Source organism: Jaculus jaculus, chromosome 19 (assembly GCF_020740685.1).
Source record: "Jaculus jaculus isolate mJacJac1 chromosome 19, mJacJac1.mat.Y.cur, whole genome shotgun sequence".
NCBI lineage: Eukaryota > Metazoa > Chordata > Mammalia > Rodentia > Dipodidae > Jaculus > Jaculus jaculus.
Genome location: NC_059120.1, coordinates 45,660,516 through 45,680,264, shown reverse-complemented (window position 1 = coordinate 45,680,264; position 19,749 = coordinate 45,660,516). Strand labels below are relative to the sequence as shown.

The 19,749-nt window shown below is 37.9% G+C and overlaps 1 protein-coding gene across 1 annotated transcript in view; it reads right to left on the bottom strand.

Annotated features, from left to right (window-relative positions):
• The window catches only part of Vav3 (vav guanine nucleotide exchange factor 3), a 388,131-nt gene that overhangs the window by 32,703 nt on the left and 335,679 nt on the right, over window positions 1-19,749 (bottom strand). Inside the window, exon 21 of the mRNA XM_045138234.1 lies at window positions 3,184-3,249. Within this exon, the coding sequence (XP_044994169.1) occupies window positions 3,184-3,249 (66 nt within the window). The remainder of the gene's footprint in view (window positions 1-3,183; window positions 3,250-19,749) is intronic.

Here is a 19,749-nt window from a genome sequence, read left to right as displayed (position 1 = left end):
AGTGAAAACGCCCATTTCTTCCAAACTGCTGCTGTGAGCAGTGAATCCAGTCATCAGCCCTCGCTACAGGCACTTGGCTTTTGCCTCAGGTTAGTTTTAATATATTGTCTTTAATGTCCTGAAGTTTCATTATAATATATCTGGTTGATGATTAATTTTACAAAACTCATCCCAATTTTCAAAATTAGGCTTTTTTTAAAATCACAGACTCTGGAAAGTTCTCAGTCATTACCCATCTCAATATTGCTTCTCCACAGTTATCACGGATCTCTTCTTCTGTTACATGTATTTGAATCTCTTCCCTTCATTCTATGTTACAGTTTTCATTTCCTAAACTATCTGGATTGCTTTCAGAAATTTCTTCAGATTTTTCTTTCAATTTTCTACTCAATTATGTCTGATAGCCCATACGATTTACCTACCAATGCCTTCATTTCAGTTACTTGATATCAGTTTTTTATAGCTTAGCCCAGACAATTGAACTGTATCTTACTCTCCTCCTTTCATTCCCATTTTCTTTTTGCAGTCATATTTAATATAGAAATTTGAATTTCATATTAGCTTTGCAGGTACAATTCTATATTTTGTTTCTGCTAACCTTAGCTCAAGGTTGTTTGTTAAAGTATTTTTTGGTCATTTATTTATTTGAGAATGACAGGCAGAGAGAGAACGAGACAGACAGAGAGAGGGAGAGAGAGAGAGAGAATGGGCACATCAGGGTCTTCAGCCACTGCAAACGAACTCCAGACGTGTGCGCCCCCTTATGCATCTGGCTGACGTGGGTCCTGGGGAATCGAGCCTCGAACCGGGGTCCTTAGGCTTCATAGGCAAGCACTTTAACACCTAAGCCATCTCTCCAGCCCTCAAGGTGTTTATTTTTTTTTTCCTCATGAATTAAATAATTCCAACGGTACATTTATATTCCCTGGGACTTTATCTCTAAAAAAATCCCTTGAAGAATATTTGGAAAGAGACTCAAATCCAGACAGAATTTGTATTTACACTGGACGAATAGTCCAAGTGAAGTCATTATAATTCTTGCTAAGAATTATTTAGGCCACAGAGCTGGTATGAATTCCAGCCATACACATGGGTGGTTTATTTTTTTTTTCACATTTACATTTAGGAATATTCTAGATAAATTTATTTTTCTACCCATGCCAGAGTCATGACCAAGAGTGGTATCTTCTTCTGGAGGACTGACTTTTTTCCAGTTCATGCCCTAAAGCATGTTGAGTTCACACAGAATTATCCAAGTTTACACTGTGCAGTAGCTCTAGCCTGCCTCAGTTATTTTATTGCCAGAGAGGAAACTATCTCATTATGTTCCTCTCCCCCACTCCCTACACCTTGTAGGTTCCTTCCTGTATGCCTCAGAACTTCCCATAGAACAGGAATATCACAGGCAGGAAAATAAGTTTTTAAGTTCAGGAGGGAACACACAAAACTACACAGGGACCCCTGACGGACAATATATCCCAGGGTCAAAAGGATTACCATTTTTCAGCCTCCTTCATCCTATCTCTCCCTGTGTTCTTTCCTCTTTCTGCTTTCTTTCTCTTATAGCTTGTCCGACAACTAAAAAAGTAATAATTTCACCAAGAAAGGAAGTCGTTTTAATAGCTATTTATTAACTTTAGAATATAAACATATTTAGCTTGCTGTTTTAATTATACATTGCTCTACAACTCTTTATTACTTTAGAATGTTTGAATTCATTTCTCCTTTTATTTATTGGGTAACCAAGCATGCTTCAGTAAGATTCTATAAGCTGATTTCATTAGTCCTTGTAATTGCCTGTGTGCAGACAGGGATCTGCCCTGGCCTCTACATTCTGTTGACTATTCATCCACCAATCTTTACGTATGTTCTTTGTGACAAACTAGATTTAAAACAAAACTGGTGAATCTCACCTTATGCTTTAGATTATTCAAGATACTGTAACCTAAATTAGTTCTTCACATATAAAATGCCTAGTCTAATTTATTTAATGCTTTTAGGCAAACATGTAGATGTTAGAATCTCTTCCCACTTCCCTATATATAAACATCACTGATTATTATTTGGATCAGTGAGATGCAGATTCCCTGTTACCAATGGAAGAGCTAGTGTTTTCATTATCATCATTATTATTCTCTCTGCTTCTCAAGCTTGAGTGAGTGGTATAAAATATCTTAGAGATTACGTTCTAAAATCAGGGGAGTGGGACAGATGTTCACATTTATGATAGCAAAAATAATGCTCGGTTGAGAAAAATAGAAGCTACTAAAATGTACCAAGAACAAAATAGTTTTAGAATTTTGAGGGATTTTGTCAAGTAGTCATATATAACTTAGTAAAGAAATATCATTTACTTTGCACCCCCAAACTGAAAGCATTTTTGTAAAAAAATTATATGTTAGGTAATTCCATTTCATATAGAAAAGCATAGATATCATAAAGTGCAACTGATTGCATTTTACATTTTATTCAACTATATTATCTGAATAAATATTTATTTATCATGATGTTAACAAGTAGTAATGACATACTAAAGCACAGGATATGTGTTTAGAGACCTGGCTGAAAAATGTGTGCTCTTTTCACTTTCCAGAATATTGTCAAAGGCACCAATTGATTTGCAAGAATTCACTGTAACCTGCGCCACTGAGAATAGGTTCAATGTTACCATTTCCATCAGTGGGATAAAAGGAGACTTGTTCAGAGCTGGAGAGATGGCTTACTGGTTACGGTGATTGCCTGTAAAGCCAAAGAACCCAGGTTCAATCCCCCAGTACTCATGTAAGCCAGATGCACAAGGGGGTGTGTGTGTCTGGAGTTTGTTTGCAGTGGCCAGAGGCCCTGGCTCTTTCATTCTCCCTTTGTCTCCTCTCTCTCTCACTCTCTCCTTGCAAATTATTTTTTTTTAAAAAAAGGAAACTTGTTCAAAACACCAAATCTGTGGCTTTGGTTTGCTTCTAAAACCTTTTACACAATTTTACCCAATTCTACTGAGTTAAATATTCACTTTAATACTTAAGATATTTTCTCACAGTACAGTCATAATGATGTTAGAAATAATGTCCTTCTAGAAAACATTAATTAATGAACAACCTAGGCAGCAGCCTTTGCGCACTCTTTGACAATTAATCATAGTACTAAAAATAAAATTAAATAGTAAACAAGTAAAATATCAGTACTTACACATGGGGAAGGTTTGACAGCATCACTTGGAAAAAATCCAACTTCTCCTGAAGCTAAATTGCGACCCTAAATTATAAAAAAAGAAATGCCAGTTTTGAGACTAAAACACTAGATTCAAAAAGCTGTTTATGTTGTGATGTTACTTAAGAGCCTCCGAACTGTTTAAATATCATGGCCCGTTCTGATCATTAACTTACCATTGACTCAGAAAAGGAACCAAAAGCACAGACATTTTTGTTAAATGTTGAACAACTCGTTTCGTGTTCTAGTTATAAAATAATTTAAGTCTGTCTTTCAGTGTATCATTCAAGTTGATACTCCGAGATCTCTTAATTCTACATGAGATAGAGTCTAATTAGGGTTACTACTCACCGAACCCTTGCTGTATTATAGATAAGGTTCTAAGTTTTCCTTTATTCTATTTTTGATCCTTTATGATAGACTGAGTGACTATCCCTAGCTTACAGATGAACACAGGGCACTGAGAAGGTAAATGGCGTGCTTACGATCACAGAGGACTAGCAGAGCTGGAGCCAGCAAACTCAGGTCTTGCAACTCCAGAATTTCACAATGCCTTTTTCCCTCTCTCTCTCTCTCTTTTTAAAATACTTATTTATCTGAGAGTCAGAGACAGACACAGAGAGGGGGGGGAGGGAGGGAGGGAAAGAATGGTGTGTCAGGGTGCCAGGGCCTCCAGCCACTGCAAACAAACTCCAGATGCACAAGCCACGATATGCATCTGGCTAACGTGGACCTGGAGAATTGAACCTGGGTCCTTAGGCTTTGCAGGCAAGTACCTTAACCATTAAGGCATCTCTCCAGCCTCCCAAATTTTGAAATGTAAGCTCACTGCAATGATGAGTGCAACCACACACTGACTGAATTCATGAGTGAAGAGAAGAGATTTTCTTAAACAAAAATAAGTCATTTGAGAATACACTAAGAGAAGTATATGTTTTCCATGGCAAAAATATTTGGAGATACAATAACAAAATGGAAAATGATGGCTCTTATCAGAATGGTAACTGTCAATCTCTAATGAGGAGAGCAAAACATACACACACACAAAAAAACAGTGAGTTTTTATTGCTGTTGTTGTTTTGTTTGAGTGAGTGTGAGAGAGCAAAGGGTAACTAATGGATACCCATCCACTTCCTCAGAACAAAATTCACACAGGGCCCCTCATATCACAGGATCCTTTCATTTTGTTCATCTTAAAACTCAGTTCACAGATGACAGAACACCCCCTCCCAACTCCTCTGTTAAAAAGAAAAAACCTCTCCTATGCTACAGGTCCAGATTGAATTCCCAAGCTGTTCCCATAATTCAGAGTGGCACACAAAGTAGGAACACATGCTTTCAGTAGAAGACATGGCATCATTATCATTGTGCAGTTTGTCTCCTTTCCTAGACCACGAGTTCTTTGGTAACTGTTGTTTAAACCCCTGTTGGAAACATAGAAGATTTATATTTTTAAGATAGCTTATTTATTTGACAGAAGACAAAGAGAGAATGAGCACACCAGGGCCTCCTGTCACTGCAAATGAACTCCAGAAACATGTGCCACTATGTGCACCTGGCTTTAGATGGGCATTAGGGAATCGAAGTCGGGTCAGCAGGCCTTACAAGCAAGTATCTCTAATCACTGAACCATCTCCCCAGGCCCTACAGCGAGTAGTTAATAAGTGTTTGTGAACTAAGATATCTATCTCTCAATATGACAGTCCCATGGCAATGAATAGTATGATCCCAACTACTTTCATTGATCATGGAATACATTAGACTTGATTGTTATGCAAACAATGACAAAAACCTTCACATTTTCTATTTACATATAAAGATATTCATACAGTGGCATTCTTGGAATTTTATGAATGGAATGTGTATTGCAGTGGGGGTGGGGAGTGGGTCACAAAATAGAGAGAAGGGTGATGGGAACACAAAGAGTAGAAGGTGGAAGGAAGAGCTAATAGATTTTGCAATTTATGAATTGTTTTATTATTTATGGACTGACCCATTTTTTTCTCTTTTTTTTTCCATTACAGAACCAAGTGGTCTGCAAAAAGGCATGTAATCATATTGGGTGGTTGAGGAAAAGGTCACAGTTCCATAAGAAATGCCCTACATATGGTCAACCTATAATTTTCCATTCAAACTTGGTTGTCTCTGTTATACATAGGGACCTATTAATAATACTAATTCCAGGATGAAAGGCATAAAGTGGATCTGTCCTGAGTCTTAAATAATGACGACAAGTATAGGTAATAATCACAACCCCAAACCCTTTTGTTCTTCTTGACCTCACTTCCAGGACAACACTGGAATTTGCTTCAGGAGGAGAAAATTTCACTTAGCACACTTCCACAGCTATTAACAACTGTGTTTTTCTCTTAGTGAAATACACTAGCCAGCACAGTTACAGTGAAGGGCCCTATACGTTCCTTAAGGCAGAGGGGTGAGAGCTGTCCCAACCTGTCTTAAGAAATGAGTAACATTACAAGTCCTCACTAATTCCTGAGAGACGTTCATTTCAGTTATGGGAGATAGCATATGCTATATTCAATGATTTCCACTTATTAAGGAAATTGCCACCCTACAACATCTGCAGGATTCAAAACAAAGCAGTGTGTAGGAGGGCTGTCTTCAGTTCCTTGGTGGATGTGTGTGGGATGTAAGTTGGTAATTCGTTAATATTAATGGGTGGAGCAGCTGTCAATCCCTTGTACATGGATGGAACTGCATGCTGTAGTCCACCTTTAAAGCCAATGATTTAGTGCACTTAATGTGATGATCTATGAGATTTCTATTAAACTTAATGGAAGATATAGAACTGAATTTCCATCTTGTCTATATTCCTGTATGAGCATTTTATTCTGTGCCAGATAATAGCTTGTCATCTTTATTTTTTACACCTACTACAAATGCCAGGCATAGGGAACAATCTTTTACTTCTCCTTCTGTCTGATGGTTGTCCTGTGATTCCCTTACCATCTTCAAGGTCAACTTGAAAATGTGCCTGCTTCATGCTATGTCATCTAATATACCACACAGTCCTCTCTTTGCATGTATTTATTCTGCAGGGCATCTTCGTATTATGTGATAGGATCTTTATAAATTTAAAATTACAGGTTGGGCACTTTTATGAAAATTTTTTTTAGAAAGTACCTGAGAAAATAGGTCATGGTTGTATATAGCGGAAACAGATGCAACTTTTATTAAGTTAAAGCAGATACAAGGTGAAATAATATTAAATTATAACTGATGAAATAACCTGGTTTTTTTCCTTGAAAAAGAAATTGATTCATGCACAAAAGTATAACAAATTAAAATTATTGACAGCTTTCCCTGAAACTCTTGATCACAAATATAACTTCATAGTCATGGACTTACTTACTTCCTACTGACCTTGGGTTTTAACCAGTCCTCCTTTTTCTTTAAAAAGAATTCACAGTGGATCATAATAAATTAAACCTATTTTAGATTTTCCTGTAGAAATCATACCTATAATCTGCATGTAGAAAGAAATACATTAATGTATGCCAGGATGTCAGAACTAAAACAGCATCTTTAAATGAACAGACAATGAAGGCTTAAGCTGGCAGATGATATTCTCCAAAAATTCTTAATCATAAATTGCTTGATTCCTAACTTTGTAAAAAGAAGAATTGCTTTAAGAAAAATATAGTGTCTCTTTCCTGTGGCTCATTTATCCCCCTTAATGCTACTTGGATTGGAGCTGTAATACACTTCTAGAATAGCACTGAGCCATCAGAATCAGATATGAAAGGCTGCATGTAAAAGGGATAGATTAATGGTTATTTATGAAAAATGGGAAATTCTTCCAGCTACAGGGCACTAAACACTCTGAACGTATGCATGATAGTGCTGAAGATTACGGGGCAATTTATCACCCACGGCTGACAGCCAGAGCAACTGTCACCAATGCCCAATCACTTCTCTGCTTTTAAAAACACACAATTTGAGCATTGGGAGTGGGTAACAGCTAGCAAGGCCAAGAATTGTTTTGAATATAGCTGGAGAAACCTAAAAAATCATTATTGCAATTATTAATACAATTATTAGATATGTGGAGATGTAAGTGATAAATTGCTCAAGATAGGGATACAAATAGATGATATATAGAAAGATAAATAGATAGATAGGTGACAGATGGGGTAGATAGGATGGACATATAGACAGATGATGAATAGGTATGTGGATAGATAGGGAACATAAATATATACGGTGATTAGATGGATGACAGATGAATGGTTGAATATATATATATACATAGATGATAGACAAATAGATGATAGGTAGATAGAAATAAAGACAAATCATAGATAGATAATAGATGATAGATAGGCAGATAGATAGATAGATAGATAGATAGATAGATAGATAGATAGATGATACATACATACATACATACATTGATATAGAGATGATAGATAGATGATAGAGAAAGGAAGAGATGATCAGTAGATGATTGATAGATAAAGATGATAGAGATGATAGATATATGTATATATAAATGAATTATAATATAAATAAAAGATATAAAAATAAATAAATAATAGATTATAGATAGAAAGATGATATATAGCTAGACAGATGATAGATTATAGATAGATAAATAGATGATAGATAGATAGATAGATAGATGATAGATAGATAACAGATAGATGATAATTAGATAGATAAATAGATTATAGGTAGATAAATGATAGATAGCTGATAGATGAGAGATGGATAGATGATTGATAGATAAATAGATGATAGATAGATACATAGATAGATACATAGATGATATATGACAGAATAAATGCAATCGCCGCGTTTGGTGTTATTCTAATGAGTTTTGTGAGGAAAGGTAATGAAGCGTGAGGTGCAGGGAAGGGGATTTGATCAGGGAGAAAACTCGTCTGAAACCGGCCGCGTGCAAAGCGGTCTGTGATAGAGGCTGCAACTCTATGGTAACTGCTGTCATCTGTGAGGTCCGTGTCCCAGCTGACTCCCGGAAAACCCAGAGGCAGCATCATACGAATGCGTCATTGGAGGAATTCCCTCGATCCTATCTCTCGAGCAAGAGCTGCCTGAGGTGGGGCAAGCCTCAGTTCTTTCAGGAAGGATGACAGAATCCCCACATGTGCCTGGTCAGGTTGTTCACCCAGTGAAGCCTCGCATGGATGCTAAGCTATCGCTTTCTGTTGGATCCCCTTTTGAATTATTGTCAACCAATTCTTCTGTTTCTAAGATTTCACTTTCTTTTTTTAAATTTTTTTTTGTTTATTTTTATTTATTTATTTGAGAGCAACAGAGAGAGAAAGAGGCACATAGAGAGAGAGAGGGAGAGGGAGAGAATGGGTGCTCCTGGGCCTCCAGCCACTGCAAATGAGCTCCAGACACGTGCACCCCCTTGTGCATCTGGCTAACGTGGGTCCTGGGGAATCGAGCCTCGAACCAGGGTCCTTAGGCTTCATAGGCAAGGGCTTAACCACTAAGCCATCTCTCCAGCCCTCTAAGATTTCACTTTCAATGGGTCCCTCCATGCATTATCAAGATAGAAATGTTGTGTATAATCCCACTACACTCCTTGTATGTAGGCGACTGTTTAACACAGACTTGCATCCTCACTTTCATCTCCACAGTCATTCCTCAGTCTAGACAGTCCATTCCTTGACACAAATGTCTTCCTGCTAGTGTAACTGTTCTCTAATCATGAATGGCCTCCTATCTAGTGAGTAAGGTATATATTTCCCTGCCAGTAAACACTGGCAACTTGCCAAACAAAACTGCATATGGTTATACTGAATGATCACTGCAAGAAGTCCCAAATAAACCATGCGGCTTCAGATTTATTTAGCCAATGATAGGATATGCCATTTTTGTCCAATGTATGAAGTTTATTTTGTGGGTTTTTGTTTGTTGTTTGTTTATTTTTAGCTGTGCTTTTGAGGCAAGGTCTCATGACTAAAAGATTGACCTGCAACTCACCATGTAGATCAGGCTGTCCTTGAACTCATGGCCATCTTCCTCAGTCTCCCAAGTGCTGGGATTATAGGCCTAAGCCAATGTGCCTGGTTTCAATTTGTGAATTTTAAATGCTCATGCAGTGAAAGAAAAACTTGGGAAAGTCATATTCTTGGTTTGGTTTATTTTTACTCAAGAGGCTGTTATAGGTTTAGAATTTTGAATAGCTCTACAAAACTCCCTCTTAGCCAGGCGTGGTGGCACACACCTTTAATCCCAGCACTTGGGAGGCAGAGGTAGGAGGATTGCCATGAGTTCGAGGCCACCCTGAGACTCTGTAGTGAATTCCAGGTCAGCCTGGGCTACAGTGCGACCCTACCTCGAAAAACCAAAAAAAAAAAAAAAAAAAAAAAAAGAAAAGAAAAAGAAAAAGAAAGAAAAACACCCTCTCTCTTGCACTAGGATCTTTAAAATTAAATTTATCTTCAATTTGCATGGGTGTCTAGTTGCAGTATTAAAATATATGACAAAGGCCTCAATTATATTTGATGGTTTTTCCAATTCACCAAAATTGTGTTCACTCTATATCTGAAATTTTTACAGATGCAAGTGTCAAAAAAAACCTTAAAATTAAAAGTTGTGAAATGTACACTGAGAAAAAAAAATACCCAAAAGCCATAAGCTGTATTTTTACACTTATTCAATGTGAGATGAATTATCAGCCCAGAGACTTTACAGAATATCTTTAAAACTATCTCAGAAATGTACTCAATGAGGCCACTATATTCTCTAGCAAGAAAGGGAACACTAATCACAGGTATATTGACACGTTTCCTCCACAGTCTTAGTGTGTGAGATGTTTACAATGCGATCCTGAATCATATTCTCATGACTGTGTTCCTCTGTAGAAATAAACAAGAAGTACCAAAGATGAAAGATAAATATTCTGCAAGTAAAATCTAAATGGTATGTAGGTGGGCCAAATGCCAAGCAGTTACCCAGTTCAAAGCCTGGACAGAAGGGCAGCATTCAACCACATTGTGGAAACTGTCCTAGTTGGGAAAAAGCCATATAAGCCCCAAATTAATCCAGGCTTAACAAAAACCCAAAGAAATTTGATTTTTTTTAAAAATCCTGACAGAGAAGAAAGGATTGTTTTTCTATCCTTAGTGATTTTAATCATAATTAAGCCCAAGGAAAACATTCTAAGTAATAGCACTCTACATGTTAAATATTCATTCAACATCTGGCAGTTTTCAAATAATATTATTTTTCTACTAAGCAGAGAATTAATGCTACAATAAAAAACCTTGATGTTCTGATATGTGCACTCTTCTGTGACAGGGAATAAAAATGAATAGATATGGCCACTTTTCAGGGAATTTCATGTGATAGTGTCATCTCATCAGTCAGCTTTTGTTTCATTTTTGCTTCATTTTCATAGGTTTGTATGGAATTTTAGATCAGAACAAACTTATGAGATAACAACTTGATATAATCAGGAAGTCTGGAACCTGGTGTTTTATTCCTAGTCTTCTGATCTTAAGTCACTCAGCCTCACCTTGCCTCAGCTTACATGTTCTCATACACAAAGCAAAAGAATTTGACCCAAGGGTTTCAAGAGTCACTACTGACCACCAAAGCAGTTTGCTTATCTGAGCATCTTCCATAAGTCTATGGTTTTCTGATAAGTTGTTACTGTCTCCTCCCCCCCAAAAAACCCTCATTTCATCAAATATTTTAAATCAAATAGTAGTTGTCAGAAATTGCATTTGTTAGAATTTATGGACAAAAGTTAAGGACATTTCAGTTCCCTGATCATTTACATATGCATGTGTGTGGTATGCATGCATGTGAGTATGTATGTTTGTTTTCATGTGGGCATACCCGTGTGCAGGTGTACCTGTGTGCAGGTGTGTGTGGTGGCCAGAAGCTGGCTTTTGAGTTTATCCCTTTGTCTCTGTACACACTATTTGTTGATGGTCTTTTCACTGAGCCTAGAACTCACTATTTGACTATTCTAGCTAGCCAGCGAGCATCAGGGATTCCTTGTCCAGGCCTCCTCTGTGCTGGGATTATAGGTACATGCCGCCATACCCACAATCTACAGGATTTATAGAGACTCAGAGAATCTAAACTCAAGTCTCCATGCTGAGATGGTAAGTGCTTTACCAACTGAGCCATTCCCTGAGCCCATGATTTTCATTTTGACAGTATAAAGTGATTTATTCTTTCAAGGACTGACTTGTTAAGAATTAGATATGATTACTCATTCTTTAGGAATTTGGATCACAATGAATAATTAAGACTAAATATGTTTTAAATTTATAAGTGATTTGATCTAATGTCTTATGGGAATGCGTGTGTGCAGGCTCCATCCAGGGAAACCACTCATGGTATGAAACCAACAGGCATGGCAGATGCAATTCCAGGCTGATGGCCCCCTGGAAATGCTCTGTGACTGACACACACTTTCAGTGATAGTTTAACTCACACGGTGGCATAATAATGGAAGGAGAGAACCACAGCTGAATTTTAGAACTTTCTCTCTCTGAGACTCCAGAAGAGAAGTGGGTCTTCACTTTCTGAACTTCTACATTGATGGTGATGATTTGATAGTGATGGTGCCCCCAACAAAGGTTGTTGAAACCCTACACTTTGCCCTATACCAAACACTAAAAGTGCAAATAAGAACTGTTAACAACAAAAAAAGAGGTCCATCTCCAGAGGTAACAATTAGGACCTCTGTCAATTCCCATAATTCTGTCTGTGCACTTGGAAATGCTCCTTCAAAGTTGGTTTATAATCAACTCAATCAAAGTCGATTGCCAATTACCCAGGGAAAATGTCTCATAGAAGCCTTTAGTACATGCCTAACATCTTCTATAATCATCTCTCCTAGGGCCTCCCTTTTTCTATTGCAGTCACACACTGTCTTTTCCCCCTCTCCTGATATTCCTGTTTAATGGTTAAGGTGCTTGCCTACAAAGCCAAAGGACCTCAGTTCAATTCCACAGGACCCACATAAGCCAGATGCACAAGGGGGGCACATGCATCTGGAGTTGGTTTGCAGTGGCTGGAAGCCCTGGCGTGCCTATTCTCTCTCTCTCTCCGTCTCTTTCTCTCTCTGCCTCTTTCCCGCTCTCAAATAAATAAAAAAAAATTTTAAATATATTAAATAAAAAGTCTAATGGTTCCAGGATATAATGTTACTGACCACTACTCTGCACTTCTCAGGTAGCTTCAAATCCCTACACTCACACTTTCAATTCTGTCTTGACTGCCTCTCCAGGTTTGACACAAGGGCTGGGAAGCAGTGCAAAAGAAAAACCTAGCCAAGTGTGGTGGCTCATGCCTTTAATCCCAGCACTTGGGAGGCAGAGGTAGGAGGATCACTGTGAGTTCAAGGCCACCCTAATAGTACACAGTGAATTCCAGGTCTGAGCTAGAGTGAGACCCTACATCAAGAAAGAAAGAAAGAAAGAGAGAGAGAGAGAGAGAGAGAGAGAGAGAGAGAGAGAGAGAGAGAGAGAGAGAGAGAGAGAGAAAGAAAGAAAGAAAGAAAGAAAGAAAGAAAGAAAGAAAGAAAGAAAGAAAGAAAGAAAGAAGGAAAGGGGACAGAGAAAGAAAGGGAGAGAGAAAGAAACTAAGAAAGGAAGGAAGAGAAAAGAAGAAAAGGAAGACCCATACCCAGATCCCACACTCAAAATGAGTGCTACAAGGTCAGGACTCAGTTTGGGACTTCATGAAGAAATTTCTTCAAGGTAGGTCGGATGACTTGGGGAAAAGTACTTAATATCAACCAAAGCAACAAGGTTTATTTTTTTTTATTTGTATGTATTTACATGAGAGAGAGAGAATGGGCATGTCATAGCTTCTAGCCACTGCAAACAAACCCAAGACAAATGTGCCACCTTGTGCATGCCTGGCTTATGTGGGTACTGTGGAATCAAACCTGGGTTAAGCACCTTAACAGCTAAGCCAGCTCTCCAGACCAAGTTTTATTTTTTGGCATTAGGAATCAGTTTTCTTAACAAAGGAGATCTGATGTTTTTAATATACGTGTGTGTGTGTGTGTGTACACACATATACAGGTTATATACTATCATCTCATTGCTCTAATTGCCGTTACCCTGGGGTCCCTCCTCAGTGGGGTTATGCTATTTGCTGTGGGGTCTTAAAGGCCTCAGTTAATCCCTATGGGGCAGTGGGAGGAACATACCTCAGGGTGTTCCTACCCGCTCTGTGGCTCTGATAATCTTTCCACCCTCTCCTCCACAATATTCCCTGAACATTGGCAGGCTTATTGGCAGTCTGACTCAGTGTTGAGTAACTCGTAGTCTCTGGATTTCTGCGTTCATGGGTTTTGATTATTCTAAGTGTCTTTCACCATCGATCCAGGGCTGCTGTCGGGTTAGCACTAGTAAGAACATCTGATGACTTAAAAAAAAAATTTCTTTAACTTTTCTATTTGCCTCTGACTATGATGCAATCTGACTACTGGATATTAAATCAGGAGAGAAAATTCGTACTTATAGAAAAATCTACTATTATCTACTATTATTCTTGTGGGTTCTAGAAATGTTTTAGAATATCTAAGGTTAATCTGGAGCAAAGGAAGAGATCCTTTGAAGCAAGTGACTTCTACAATTGCAAAGAGGGAAGTTTTCCCTCTCCCTGCACCTCCCTTCTCCATCTCTCACTGCATTGACTGGTCCCCAGTTGGATCCTGTGTCATCATGAGGATGACAGAAAATTCTCATCAGGTCAAGTTCATTTTCTACAAATTGCCATCTCTGCCATACCTCCTCCACTGACTGTCCTTGAACTGTCGCAGATCTTCCTCATCCAGCCCTGCTCTGAGGAAAGGGTTCATGACTAAGTTGTACTTAAATCAATCATTCCTTTCAGAGTTTAGCATTCTCGCTTTTATGTATAACTAATGAAGGATGGGAGGGAATTTTGATAAAAATAATTATGTTGATATATAAAAATTATCAATAAAAAGTTATAAAATATTAAAATTCCTCTCTGCCTCTTTCTCTGTGTCTCTCAAATAAAGAAAAAAAGAAGAAAAAACACTATATTGTAATAAAAAGCTTTAGGACATAACTAACTGTCTGTGTCTCTCTCTTGCCCTCACACTCTCTTCGATAAATGTATTCTAAAACACTTCTAAGAAATTAAAGTTCCTAATATGTTTAATCTATTCCACCATGAAGGATGGATGTTCTCTTTAGTTATATTAAGTCTTCACTATAATATCTTGTTAGCAAAGACTTAAAAACATCAAGTTCCGCATCACCAGTCAGATGGCGTGGACAGAATTGTTCTACAAGTTGATACATTCAGAAGAAAGATCTATTCCATACACCTGCACTGGAAAATGTACTCTAAAGGGCCAATTTCCTAGTTGATATTCATTTCACTTGTAGGCAATTTTACGTAGCTTTCAAGAAAAGAGAAAGGAAAAGAGAAGACAAAGAAGGAAAGAAATCGCTGCCAAAATGAATCCCTTCGGTGCAAAGACTGAACAGAGTGCAATTTTACAGCTCAATTGACAACTCCTTGTTTGAAAGACAATGTAATGAAAATGCAGACCCACTCCCTTCAATAGCATCATAAATTACTGTTGTTATAATAATAATGCAGACTAGACTAATAGCTATTCAAAGAAGGCTGTGATGCACACTGAAGGATAATTTATATTCTCCAGATGTGGCGTATGTTGAAAACATGACAGTCTACAATAAAATCTGACTTTCCACACTAATGAGTGTAGTGACTCACTTGAAGAAAAGCAGAGGGGAAATCAGTTTAGAACTTCCAGAAAACTTACCAGGTACATCAAAGTTCTAACCAGTACAAAATATGTTTTTGAAATTCAAATGCAAAGTCATGGTAGTATCCAAGAAGTGCTTTATTTACATTTTAAGCTATACGCTAAACTCTAAGTATATTTTTAACGATGAGATTTACAAAATCTATTAGTAAAATACTCAGAATGTCCTCAAGTACATCACTCATCCATAGCTCTGACCATTTCTCAGATCATGAGGACAGAAGCTGGTTGTCTTGAGGTCCTTCCAATACGAAACAGAAGCAGACCCATGATGCTCGCTTTGTAAATATTTTGATGGATAGAAGATACGGGTTAGTGACTATCATGCCGTGAGATTACTATAGATGGTAAATATTGACACTCACCTTGCAGATAATAAAACTAAGGGTGACAGAGTAATCTGCGTATGGTCATGTCACTGAAGACAACCGCCAGTAAGGCCCAGCAAGTTGATTTCGTAAATTCTAGAGCGGCAATAAAAACACTTAGCTTAGGCTGGAGAGATGGCTTAGTGGTTAAGGCACTTGCCTTTGAAGCCTTAGGACCCAGTTCTATTCCCCAGGACCCACGTAAGCCAGATGCACAGGATGGTGCATGCGTCTGGAATTTATTTGCAGTGACTACAGGCCCTGGCCTGCCCATTAGCTCTCTATCTGCCTCTCTCTCTCTAAAATAAATAAATTTTAAAAGACTTAACTTGCTTCTCTGATGCTAATTATGTAAATCTTTTTTTTAAATTTTTATTAGCATTTTCCATGATTATAAAAAAAAATCCCATGGTAATTCCCTCCCTTCCCACCCCCCACACTTTCCCCTTTGAAATTCCGTTCTCCATCATATTACCTCCCCATCATAATCATTGTACTTACATATATACAATATCAACCTATTAAGTACACTCCTCCCTTCCTTTCTCTTCCCTTTATGTCTCCTTTTTAGCTTACTGGCCTCTGCTACTAAGTATTTTCATTCTCTAATTATGTAAATCTTAATTGAGATGAGACAGTTATAAAACAGCTATATCTGTAGCAGCAATTAAAAAAATTACAATCTCCAAGAAAAATCACATATTTTAGGATACAAACCAGAGTCCATGTCTTCTTTAACAAGAAAACTGGCAAATATATGGAAAACACTGTGAACATGTCTAAAAAACACACATGACTGAAAGGTATTAACCAGAATATTCTTACTATCTTGAGAATCAAGAAGGAGCAAATATTTTCTTCAGAGTTTTTTTTTTTTTTTTTTAATTTATTTGAGAGCGACAGACACAGAGAGAAAGACAGATAGAGGGAGAGAGAGAGAATGGGCATGCCAGGGGTTCCAGCCTCTGCAAAGAACTCCAGACGCGTGCGCCCCCTTGTGCATCTGGATAACGTGGGACCTGGGGAACCAAGCCTCGAACCGGGGTCCTTAGACTTCACAGGCAAGCGCTTAACCGCTAAGCCATCTCTCCAGCCCTCTTCAGAGTTTTTTTAAAATAAAATTAAGCATTCAAGATCATCCCTTAAGAGCACATTCAGCCCAGTTTCTTACTATGTGGCTTTCATAGGTCCAGTTTGTGAAATAAAAGATGATTTAATTATGCCAATCTTAGGAAATTGCAACATGTGAACTACTTTGAAATTATAGAAAATGAGTATATCAAGTTCAGTATGGTTTGGGGCAAACATCTCTTTGCTATATGCTAATAATTTATTTGGCATCTATCATAGCCAAAGAATTGAGTTCACTGGAACTTTGGTTTGGGGCCATGCATAATAAGTTGGTATGCAATCAATCACCAAATAGTGAGTATTATCTGTGGCTTAATACAAGCCTAAATTCAACACGAACCCACTGCATATTAGCTTCGGGAAGTGGGGCTATGTGTTAATATTATTTCAAAATCACTCCCCCAAGTACTTCAGTCAGGGTTATAAGCAAGGCTCAGGTTCACGGCCCTTAAGTAACACAGGAAACTAAGCTAACAAGGTGATTAAGAGACTTAATCCAATCTATACAACAATTTGGCTATAGTTACACAGCATTATCTAGATTCTCCCTCTGCTACTTTTCCTCCCAACAAGCATAACAGAAATTCTTTTATTGACATAAAGTTATCCATAAGTCAGTTTTGACACACATCACATCTATGCCAGAAACACCAGCTGAATTTGTGCCATGTATCTGAAAATTCAGACATAATGCTAATTGTCAGCAAGCACGAAAGGTCCTTCTAAGAACAAGTGGCTTAATGTCAAGCCAGTGACTGAAGTGGAAAACTGCAGTCTGAGAGGTTGCCGAGTGGTGAATGCAGAGCTAACACTCAATACACACTTGCTGATCCGAAATAAATGTGCTAATTGTTCTGCTGTGTTCCAAACATTAACTTTTCTTATTCCTAACCATTAGGTGTCCCCTCCACTAAGAGCAAAATCCATACACACATTTCATCATTCGATGCTTGTCATTTACTTTGTGATTCTGTTAAGTATTTCCAATGCGACATATCCAGCAGCTGAGGAGAATTTGACAATTAATAACCCTTTTCTTTTTCTCTATAAAGAATAGGAAGCAGTACAATTTAGAAAAAGAGCATGAAACTGGTTGTCACAGAACTTGAATTACAGTCCTACTTTCAATATTACGTGCTGTGGGAAATTAACAAAGAAACGAGTCTGAAATCATTATGAAAAATACTTAAAGTACCACCTAAACCTAATTTGTTGCAAAAAAAAAAAAAACGAGGTGAACATAATGGAGGAAAAGAGAGATACAATTAAGTTTTATGAACCTACAGCATCAGAAAAAAAGAAGGGAGAGCTTTGTTAGAAAAAAGATGAGGTCCACAATTCTCTCTTTATCAAAGCTGGATGCCTCTGGGCCCACAGTGCACAGGTTAGTAGGATTCTTGTGGGGCCATCTCTATTATCCTCGGGATCTTTAAAGTGCTCTCAAACATATCATGGTTTGGAAGCCACTTACATGTATCACAGTCCTCAACATTTTGTACTTAGCTCCCTGTCCCTCTCTTACAGTGAGAAAGTTTGCAGTAATCTCTAGGACTGCTTAGAAATTCAGTTTATTCGTAGGACTTCCCAGACAGGCTTGTGTTTTCTGCCTGTGGTACGCTGTCACTTGATGTTCTCCAGTGAACTGTGTCCCCTGGCATTCAATTACCATAGTCCCCTCTCCTTATGTCTGGGCATTGAGGCCTGTTTTAACCAACATAAAACAGAAAATGAGGTTCTATACCAGCTTGGGGTGTAGAGCTTAGAGTCTACAGCTTTTACACTCCTTGGAGGAGGCTACCACATACAAAATCTGACCCTGAGAACACTGTGCTGGGCAGAATTTTCACTAATATTGCATGTATGTATATATATATATATATATATATAAATATATATATGTATATATTTACACACACACACACACACACACACACACACACACACACGACTTGAGTATAGGAGGGTGGAAGAACTGGGCGGCTATGCCACCAATGAGAATACAGAACACTTGAACAATGCTATCAATCACTTTTGCCTAATTAACATCATGTAATATCTCACCACTTATAAACAGAATACATGTTCTTTTCAAATTCATACAGAATATTTATCAAGATAGATAAGTGGTCCACAATATGATTACTAACAAACTAAAAATGATCAAATCATGCCAACTACATTCTCTTGTGCTATGGAATTACATTAGCAATTAAAAATAGATGAGGAGGGCTGGAGAGATGGATCAGCAGTTAAGTTGCTTGCCTGCAAAGTTTAACAACCCAGGTTTGATTCCCCACTACCTATGTAAAGCCAGATAAACCAAGTGGTGCATGCATCTGGAGTTCATTTTCAGTGGCTAGAAACCCTGGCATGATCATTCTCCCTATCTCTCTTCTATCTCTCTCTGACTTCAAATAAATAAATAAATAAAAGGAATAGACGAGGAGATAACCTTTTAACATAATTTTAACATTACAAAATCTACATTTTTTTTTTTTTTTTTTTTTTGGTTTTCTGATTTTCTGAGGTAGGGTCTCACTCTAGCCCAGGCTGACCTGGAATTCACTATGGAGCCTCAGGGCGGCCTTAAACTCATGGCGATCCTCCTACCTCTGCCTCCTGAGTGCTGGGATTAAAGGTGTGCACCACCACACCCGGCTCACAAAATCTACATGTATTTTTTAACATTGCATGCTGCCCTATTAGTATGTATAGTTTTTATGTTTTTAGATACCAGTAAGGAAATGAATGTATGTCAAACTAGAAAATTAGGAACAGAAATGTATAGAGAGACAATGCCTAAGTTGACCATAGTCCAGTTTGTAGAGTACCTAGAACTCCTAAGTACAGCTGGTAGAAATAAAATATGGCACAACAACTTTGAAACACAGTTTGGTAATTTCTCAAAAATGTAATATGCAATCATGGGTGTCATCTTCTCATTCCTCTCTCAGTGTTTACCAAAGACAAAATAACAGCCTGTGTCCACATCAAAACTTTCACTTGGAGCTGAAGAGATGGCTCAGCAGTTAAGGCGCTTGCCTGCAAAGACCCAGGTTGGATTCCCCAGTACCCATATAAACCAGATTCTTAAAGGCAGGGCATTGCATCTGGAGTTTGTTTGGAGTGGCTAGAGGCCCTGGTATGGTCATATTCATTCTCTCTCTCTCTGTCTCTCCCTGTCCAAATAAATAAACTTTAAAAAAGAAAAAAATATGTCATAAGCTATACAAATTTCTAAAATGTACAAAC